The 9,750-nt window shown below is 40.7% G+C and overlaps 1 protein-coding gene across 2 annotated transcripts in view; it reads left to right on the top strand.

The window, feature by feature from the left end:
- Positions 1–7,975: 7,975 nt before the first annotated feature.
- Positions 7,976–9,750, top strand: part of UACA (uveal autoantigen with coiled-coil domains and ankyrin repeats) — an 85,462-nt gene continuing 83,687 nt past the window's right edge. Inside the window, exon 1 of one of the 2 annotated variants that reach the window (XM_079122600.1) lies at positions 7,976–8,208. In XM_079122600.1, coding sequence (XP_078978726.1) covers positions 8,128–8,208 — 81 coding nt within the window. In that variant the 5' untranslated portion in view covers positions 7,976–8,127. Of the gene's footprint in view, positions 8,209–8,618; positions 8,789–9,750 lie in introns of those variants that run through there. The other variant, XM_079122601.1, reaches the window with a different exon arrangement.

The raw sequence follows: 9,750 nt of genomic DNA, 5'->3' as shown, positions 1-9,750 counted from the left end.
ATCCTTACTTGGATATTCAACTGGCAGTCCAAACAAAATGACCAAACAGAACTCTTAACTTTTTCTTCAGAATTCATTTCCTGCAAGCATCCTTACTCAGAAAATGGCACCATCTACCTGCTTGCTTAATGTCTCACTTCCCCTCTCCAATCTAATCAGCAAATTGACTCTATTCTTACATGGTATCTCAACCCTGTTCAAGCCCTCCTGCTTTCTGTCTTGGTTATTTATTATCGATTCTCTCTAGGACCAGAAGAGTCTTTTTGATATATAAATGACATCAGATCATCCCCATTTAATTAGTTTCCTGAGATTACAATTAAAAATCCTTACTTTGGCCCAGCAGGCCCTCTCTGAGCTGGCCCAATCCTGCTTCTCCAACCTCATCTTGTTCATGTTCTTCTATGTGCTCCAGACCCATAAGCCTTCAGTACATTCCTGCAACACGCGAAGCTGGACCTCCCCTTAAGCCTTTTATTTGAAGTAAGTCTCCACATCTATGCTTCCTGTCATTCAGGTCTTAGTTCAAATCATTTCTCCAGGAAGATCTTCCTTAACCACACAAGGAAGTTTAGTTACTTACTTTGCGTCCTCCTTACTGGCACTTTTGCTTCTTAAGAGCAAGCCCTTAGTCTATCCTGGTTCCTGCTGTTTCCCTAGCACTGTCTTACATGTCACCAGTGACTAACCAATAATTGCTGTAGGAATGAGTGAACAGTCTGGATACTCAACAAAGACATTTCTTGCAGGTGAGGAGATTGTCTATGACCATGCTCACGCTCCTATATGTAAAGTCACACCCACATGGGAAGTTTATTTCAGAATGACGCATCAGGAGAACTTTACTATACTGAGAACCTGCCGTGTCGCTGCTTCCGATTTAAGCTGTCGCTGATGGTTTCCATTTTTGTTCATTAGGAAAGGGAAAACCAAATTTCAAGTTTAAGGACAGCAGGCATAGTCTCCCCAACAGTGAATCTGTGTTCTCCCTTCTTCAGGGTTATTTCCTACTTTTGTTTTCAGAACAAATTTCATTACCAGAAATTTCTGGTAATGAAATTTGCTACAAGTCACCTCAATTTCTTTTTGGAGAGAGGCGTGATTTAAAGGTGAAGAAGTGATGGGAAAATTATTAATGGATATGATGCTATAGTTAGGAGAAAGAAGTTTTGGTGTTCGGGCTGGGGATGTAGCTCAGTGGTAGAGTGCTTGCCTATCATTCATGAGGTCCTGAGTTCAATCCCCAGCACCACAAAAAAGAAAATAAAAATAAAAAAGAGAACAAGAAAGGTTTAAAAAATAAAAAGAAGTTCTGGTGTTCTATTGCACAGTAGGGCAATAATAATAATAATGTATTTCATATATATATTAAGTATATATATGTACTTAAATCTAGAAGAAAGGATTTTGAATGCTTTTTACCATAATGATAAATATTTGAGGAGATAGATAAGTTTACCCAGATTTGACTCTCATGCAGTGTATTTATGTACAGAAACATCACACGGTATTCTATAAGTATGTGCAATTTTTATGTACCAGTTAAAATTCTTTTAAAAAGAAGTGTGATTTGAAGAAAACCATTGCAAGGGTTAACACTGAGGCAGAGACTAGACAGCTGCCTCTTGGGGATGTTGACAGGGAGCAATGTGGTGTGGGATGGAAGTTTTCTGATGGAAAGTTTATGTGGCAGTCTGAGCAGTCCTCATTGTTGTTAGGAGATTTGCTGTGATTCATGTCTGGGGATTCCCCAAGGTTACTCTACTTAGTGCTTGACTTACCCACTAAGAACCCAACCCACTGGGTGTGAGGGATTGTAGGATTATTTGCATTTGTTGACTTGATGAGTGTCACTTCAGAGTCATGAGCCAAAAGGTCAATGGATCTTAACAGTTTATTATTCTCTCAGTGCTCCATGTCTCAGAAGTGGAAGAAATATACCTTTTAGAGTAGCCTTCAAATGCTATGCCTTGATCTTAAGTAAATGAATGAACTACACCCTTCTGAGGTTCAAAGGAAGAGTTCTTAATTGTTGTTTAGGACTAGAGTGGTTTTGAAGTTTATGGGCCATAATACATACATGCTTCTCCCCAGCATGACAGAATTAAATTGTAACTCTTTTGAAGTCCAGAGTGTGTTGGTATTTTAATTTATTGGTTATTTTATATATTTTGCTTGTGGCAATAGCATTCATAAAACAACAATTGGAAAGCATATGATCCATTATTATTGAGTATTTGTTCATACTTGTATTAGCTAGACATACATGATATAAAGAATATATATACATGATTAATCCATGAGGATATAGCAGTGGACAAATCTCTTGGAATAGAATATACCTTAAAAATAGCCCTGACGGCCTAAAGGCAATGTGGAATAATGCCACTGTATACAAGAATTGTACTTTAATCTAAGAAATTTTCCCAGATAAGCATTGCAATTAATTATCATTTAGCAAAAATTATATTTTAATTTTAATACAAATTTAAACATTAGTGTAAGTAGTTTTGAAGAAGTTGAATTCAGAAAAATTTTTTCATAACCTTTTCTTCAATTTATCTCCCAGGAAGCTAAAGTTTGAGTCTTTTGGTAACCAAATTAAAAAATAATAATCAATCGATGAATTGTATCATTACATAATTCAAGCAACTAATTTTTAAGATTAACTTTTAAAAATACACATTTTATCTGCATTTATATGGGGTCAATTTTTACATAAAAATTGGACTTCCATAAAGATATATTAATTTGTAAGGATAATTGATGGAAAATTCAAAATGGTACATTAAAATATGTAAAATGTTAACTGTACTCTCATATAATACAAAATATGTAATACAGGTAATAAATTTCCTTATATATAACTTTATTAAACATGTCTCTCTAGTATGTCTATGACCTTTCTTTCAGCATAAATCAATATAGTAATTTCAATTTAAATAACTACAAGTTCACTGTTGAACACCTATCATAAGGCTTAGGTTATTTTCCAAGGGTACTTGAAAGTGAAATTTAACTTGACTTAGTTTGTCTGCAATATTCTTTTGTCAGAACAGCTAGCAAATACTGGCATTGAGTAATTAATGGTATTGAACCAACCACAAAAATGTACTAGTAATTTAATCATTTGGTCGAGAGTATTTGCTGAATACCTTGCCAGAACTTTAAAAGGTCCTTGCTAAGTACAAGCAAGCACAAGCAAAGCTATCATTTAAATTCTACAGAGATAGCCTTTATTTGCCACATTTTCAATTCAAAGGCAAGAAACCTTTCTATTCAACTTATTTTATAGTGCTGAAGTTTTGAAAGTCTTTTGGCTCATTGTTTGCTCATATCCTGGTCCCCTGGCTAAGATAAGAAACGCCAAGGTCTGGGAAAGTTTCCTACGGAATCAGGTGGTTTTTGATCCCTGAACCAAATTCCTGGTGTTTATCTAAGCTCCAGGCTAAGTAACCTGCTTTAAAAGCAGCAAGAAAGAGCTTCTGAAAGTATACTAATTAGAAAAAAAACCAAAAAACAAAAACAACAACAAAAAACCCAAAAGGAGCTTGTCTTGAACCATGGGCATACAGTCTTCTCATTAAAGGGAAGGCAATGGGATATCTGGAGCTTTGTAACCAAGACTTAATAATGAAGATTAATTTTTAATGAAGGTTATTAGCTTCATCTGAGTTATCAGTAAGTATCTCCCAACTGTGTTCTCCTCCCTCTTCTGGCAGATCCCCCAGGTCTAAGGCTATAAAATCTACATCCTGAGCAAGTCAAGTTTTGTTTCTGACCATAACCCTCCCTGCTCTCTGCTCCCCATTTCCACATTGAAACTAAGGGCAGGGTTCATGTATCATAGATGAAAGACAGTCCATAAATGCCAATGAAGGCAGAGAGATGGGTAGAAAGTAGCCCAGGTCAAGAGATAACTAACTGGTAATCTCAAGATTACTATAGCTAAATACAAAACAACCCTCAGCAGGAGACATTTAAAAAGTTGTTTCTGTAAGCAGAAAATGACATCTTTGGAAATTTTAGTTGTGAATAACTAGGAAACATAAGGATCTATGTTTATATGGAGCAGAAGCTATCTCCTCTTCCCACTTTCTTCTTCCCACTCTAGTTTCCAGGATGCAGTGACTGGACAGCTTACTAAAAGTGCAGATGGTTTTAAAGTTAGTGCCAGAGATGACCTATTTATTTTTTTAAACCCTCTTATGCAATGTGTTTTAGTTCTGAATGTGGCAAGAAAAGAGTGTGATAACTGCCTCTGGTCTCTAGTTCCTGGGGCTGCATGTGAGCTCTGGGTGGGGGCACACTTCCTCGTGACCCTGCAGCCACACACATCTATCTGCCTTGGCATCTGAACTAAGGAGAGAATGAATGATGTCCTGGGCCCTTCTGTGGAATTATTGACTGACTGCATTGGCCAGATTCCCCAGGAAGTCATTGGACATGGAATTCATAACCGAAGCTTGCTTGAAAGGAGATCCTGTTTGCAAAGGAATTGTATTCTGTGTAAAGTTTAGACTTTGTACGTTCATTCTTTAGTCTTCGCCTCCCAGTAATCATCCTTATCATTAGCATCATCTGAGTTACCAGTGAGAACATCCCAGTTGTGCTTCCTTTCCAATTTTGGTAGGTTACCTTGTATCTTTGGCCTAGCTGATATTAACTCTCAGCTGAATGCAATCAAGGAATGAATGACTACCCAACTTTGGGATCTTCCCTTCAAGTAAATTTATCTTCTGATTTTTTTCCTTCCTTGACTACCACCCATACCTGCAATCCTACTAACAGTTTAGAAAGTAGCTGTCCAATTGCATTTTATATGCTAGCTTTGTCCCCTTATCTAGAACACAAGTTGTTTGGCTTCAGGGGTCAAAGGGAGAGAGATGATAAGAATACTAACTGTACACTCTACATAATTTGGCACTTCTTTACTATGTGTATGTATAACCTATTAAAATACTTTTAGAAAGTGCATCACCCTTCCTGCTTGCTTATGCTGCAAAATAAGAAGCAAAACAAAACATTATTTTATACAGATTCAGTATGGTAACAAATGAAAGTTCTCTTAGGTTTGATAAGTACCCTTTGCTCTGAAAGGAAGATAAAAATGAAAAATAATGATAATAATTAACAAAAAGCAAATGAAACCTCTCTGTCTAAATGTTAACAATAGTGACTTTACTTCTTTTGGGGGACTTCCAGATCAAAACTTTTATTGCGTATCCAAACTAGTGCTGTTCACTTAGTTGCTCTCAAATTTCTAGCCTGGAAAAATCCGTAACAACCACTGGACACAAACACATGGGGACATCATTCAGACAGTTCATAAAAATAACTTGCCCAACATTTTTGGAACCTGATGCAAGCTATACTTGTGGCTCTGTCTGTTTCCTTTGCTTTATTCAATAACAACTAAAAAGACGCCACCAGGGCTATGATAACTTGGATGCTACAGGAGACACCAGTACAGCATAAGGCTGCAGTTAACTCAACAGTCAATTACATAGGGGAGACAGTGCTACTAAGGCAATTAACATTTAAGATTCAGTCAGAGAACTTGATGGTAAGGGAGGGGTGCTTATCTTAAGTCCAGAATAAAAAGCAGATTATTGGGGTACAAGTATTTGAGCAGCAACATAACCCAAGATCATCTTGCTTGTGTTCATAAAGGAGGGGGGTCTCAATTTTGTGTCACATGAATACCTAGAACAACCAATCACAATTTACTTTAGTGACTAAAAAGTATACATCAATCCATTCAGAAATATTTATTGAATATTTATAACATGCTAGCATTCTAGGAAATGCAAATATGTCATCTTTTCCCTGATTTTAAGAGATTTGAAGTTCAGTAGTGAGTTCAGATCATATGCATTAGTACCTTTGAGAGATACAGCTGCTTTAACTTGTCAGAGAATGGAGGGAAACATCACTTTCAGTTGCATGATTAGGTAATGATTATATGATCTATTATAGGGAAAGACACTTGGGAGGGATGTATGCTTTATTTTAAAAACACCATTTTTATTAAAGTATAGCACACACATAAGAGTACAGGCTCTGAATTCTCACACTGAGCACACTAGCTGTGTAACCAGCATCTAGACAGAATAGCACGGTACTCCAGAAAGACCTCTTGTGCCCTTTTTGCCCCCTTCCATTCACTCTTGAGGAAGCAGGATTTTGTTAGATGAGAGAAAAATGATTAGAGGTGGATTCATATACAGAATCCATATAAATTATTATTGCATTATTGTACAGTGTCCATGTATAAAGACATAGATATTGAAATTCATTGGAAGCCATGACCCATGTTTGAGAAATGGGTTGATGAGTAATTCACTCAGAGTGCCTACTGGAGAACAGGGTTGGGTCCATGTTGTACAGGCTTAAATGCCACGCGAAGAAGTTAGCTCTTATTCAATTGCTATTGAAGGTTTTTGAAAAAAGAGAAGTTTGTAAGACTTTTCAATGTTGGTTAGTAACTTATCGGTGATGGGAGAGGTGAGACTGGAGGTTGGAATACTGGTTGGGAAGCTTCTATAATGGTAAGACATCAGATAATTTTGGTTCTGCAGTGGCAGTGAGGACAGAGAGTAACTGGCCATTCACAAACACTAAAGAGCCAGCAAAAACTGGTTGTGACTCTTGAGGAAAAGGGGGAGTTAAAGAAAATTTCCTTCTATAGATATAATCAGGAGACAATTTAATAATTTTTCCAGTATTTGTTATTTACTTTAAAAAAGGACGAACAGAGTCTTTGAATGCTAATAGAATTCTGAAAACTTTCTTAAAATATTTGAATAAAACCTTGAGCTGCTCTAAGGAAACTAAAAGAAAGCAACTGCTCTTTTCGAAAAAAAGAGTCCTTTGTTAGAACTGAGGACAACCTGTTTGTCTTTTCAAATGGTTGCATGCTAGGATAAATATTTTGCTAGGAAAAATTGACTCCAAGGAAGATTTTTGAAACTATCACATTAACAGTGAATTGGGTGTTGCTCATTAGACTGTTTCTTCACCCTTTCCTTGAATGATTTTCATTAATCCAAATTTCTCTACTTTCGTTTGTAGACTGTTTTTTTTTTTTTTTTTTTTTTTTTTTTTTTTTGTATTGGGGATTGAATGCTGAGGAGCTTTACCACGTTGGTACATCCCCAGACTTTTTCTTTCTTTAATATATCTGGAGGCAGGGTCTCACTCAATTGCTGAGGCTGGGTTCAAACTTGCATTTTTCCTGTCCCAACCGCCCAAGTCATTTTTTTTGTTTTTTGGATATCACTTTGGCCAGGTGGGCAATGTTTGTTTACTGAGGGCACCTCTCCCCCTCATTCCATCGCTTTCCCTCCAAAGCAGTGGGTTCTTCACTCAACAAATAACACCTAACATGTACTTTGATTTACTATAGCGCCTGTCAAAGTCTGTTAATTGTGTATCCTTCTGCACAATCAACACCTTATTTCGTGGAGGCTGCGTTTCTGGAGATTTTGATGAGTGTGGCTGTGGAATTTGTGGCACTGGGATTTGTGTCGTAAAACATCAGGCATAAGAGAGGTTGCTCTCGAAAGCACGTCTATGTACAGGTAACCCTGAGTGCTTTCTGGGACGTGACGGAAGGAAGAGAACTTGGGAAAGAGCACGTGGGTGGGAAAAGGAGGGGAGTCGGGGAAGATGAGAGGGGCTCAGCAAGACCCGGAGCTCGCGCTAGACCTTAGGCTCCACTGCCCGAGTGGGAAGGTCCAGAATCATGGAGGCTGGAGCCTTTCCACACCACTGCCTACACACCTCCGCCGCTCCGCCAGCTGCAGTTGCCTAACTTTTCCTCCAGCATGGAGAGGGAAAGGAAGGGTGTTATTAAGTTTTAAAAGGGAAGTCCCTCCCCCTTCCCGGATCCCGATTGGCCGGCCCCGACCCCACCCCCGATGTGCTGTCGGCCGATTGGCTGCGGGAGGGGACCGCCGCAGGCCTGGAGCGGGCGGCCGCCCCAGGTGGCAGGTGGGGCGGGCACGGTCCGCACCGCCCCCGAAGTCTCCTCCTCGTCTAGCTCTCGCAACTCTCAAGCTTGAAGGTTCGCGCGCGGGTCAGGCGCGCCGCGCCCGCCGGGAGCCGGACTGCCAAGAGTTGGCCATGAAGAGCCTCAAGTCCCGCCTGAGGAGGCAGGACGTGCCCGGCCCCGTGTCGTCCGGCGCCACTGCCGCCGCCAGCGCGGTGAGTCCCGCGTTCCGCGAGCGTCCTGGGCTTCCCTGCGCTCGACTCCCGCGAGCCCCGCGCCTCCCTTCCCCCCTGACCCTCATCCAGTCCGGCTCCATGTGGGCAACCCTCTCTCAGGCCCGGAGACCCCGGGGTCCCTACCCGCCGCGGCAGCCGCGCCTCGGCGGGTCCCTGCAGCGCTCCTCGTCGCCGCGTCTGGGAGCTTCTGGAAGAAGCCAGGGTGCTGCGGGGTTGTAGTCCCCCCAGAATCTGGCGTTTGCGGAGTGCTTCCGCGCGCAGCCCTTCCGTCCCCCGGCGCTGGCCGGACTCCCCGCCCGCAGTCCTCTGCCGGGGTGAGGCGGGCGCCCTGCGTCCCCTGGCCGGGGTTCTCGCGGGCCGGTCCAGGTAGGCAGGCCGTGCTCCCGGCGCCGCCCCGCGCGGACTCTGAACCTGTCTGGGGTCTGTGACTGTGAGCCTGATGAGTCCTGCGGCGCTGAGTGGACGTCGTGGGTCTTCCGCTGGCGCTGTCACTGGGGAAATCTGATTCTGAGCGAGGCCGAGAGAATCGGCGTCGTTGTGAAGACCGAGCCTCACTGAGGTGTTGACCCTGGAGGTCGTGGAGTCGGGAAGTGGGTGGCCACGTAGATGTCAGCTGTGGAGCAGATCCGTAAGGGACACCCACTCGGCACTGATCTGCAGCCCGGCCTCTGCAGGCTGAGGAGGAGAGGAGTAGTCAGGGCCTCTTTTAGTTGGCAAGTGCACAGGAATCTTGGGAAACAGCCTGACCACAGATGTTGGGATTTAGATAATTTGGCAGGTTAGAAGAATGGCAATATCATCACAATTCTGTTATTAAAATAAGTGCTGTTTAAAAAACCTCGAAGAGTCAAACACCGAGGAAATGTATGCTCATACTGCCCAGTTACCTAGTGGTAGTAATTAAAAAGGACCTTTATAATTTATATAGGTTTTACCAAAGGGTTGTATGATTTTTATGAAAATACGAATTAGAGTTAATTCAGATTTGTGCCTTTGTTACCACCCAGCTATTTCCAGGATTATTTTACTAGGGCATAAGGAAACTGTGGCGGGACTAGAATTTTTAATTGAAATTTCAAAAAATAAAAAGAATGGATTCAGATAATATGATATTTGGTGGTGTTAATAAAGCTTGAAAATGTGTCATAAGCTTATGAAAAAGAGATTCCTATGATTTACTTAAAAAATAATTGGCAAAAATATATAGCAATATTGGAGGTCATTATAGCCGAGTTAAAGATTAAATGCATATTGTGTTTTCAACTTTATTGAAAATACTCAGTTCTATATCAATTTAGCTACATTTCCCACAGCTTTGTTTGGTTTGCACTAAGGATTTACATTCCACTTGAAAACTTACGTACATTAATTTTCTCCTGTAGATATGTAAGAGAGTATTTAGTTGTTATCGCTGTATTCCGTATGTCGATTTTCACTTGATGCATTTGTAAGTTTAAATCTTTAGCATTCATTATATTGAGCATTCTATTACTTTGCATAAAGTAATGGAATGAAAATGAA

The sequence above is a fragment of the Sciurus vulgaris genome (assembly GCF_902686455.1).
Source record: "Sciurus vulgaris genome assembly, chromosome: 2".
Taxonomy (NCBI): Eukaryota; Metazoa; Chordata; class Mammalia; order Rodentia; family Sciuridae; genus Sciurus; species Sciurus vulgaris.
Note: the sequence above shows the minus strand (reverse complement) of the source record. Positions and strands in the feature narration are given on the sequence as shown.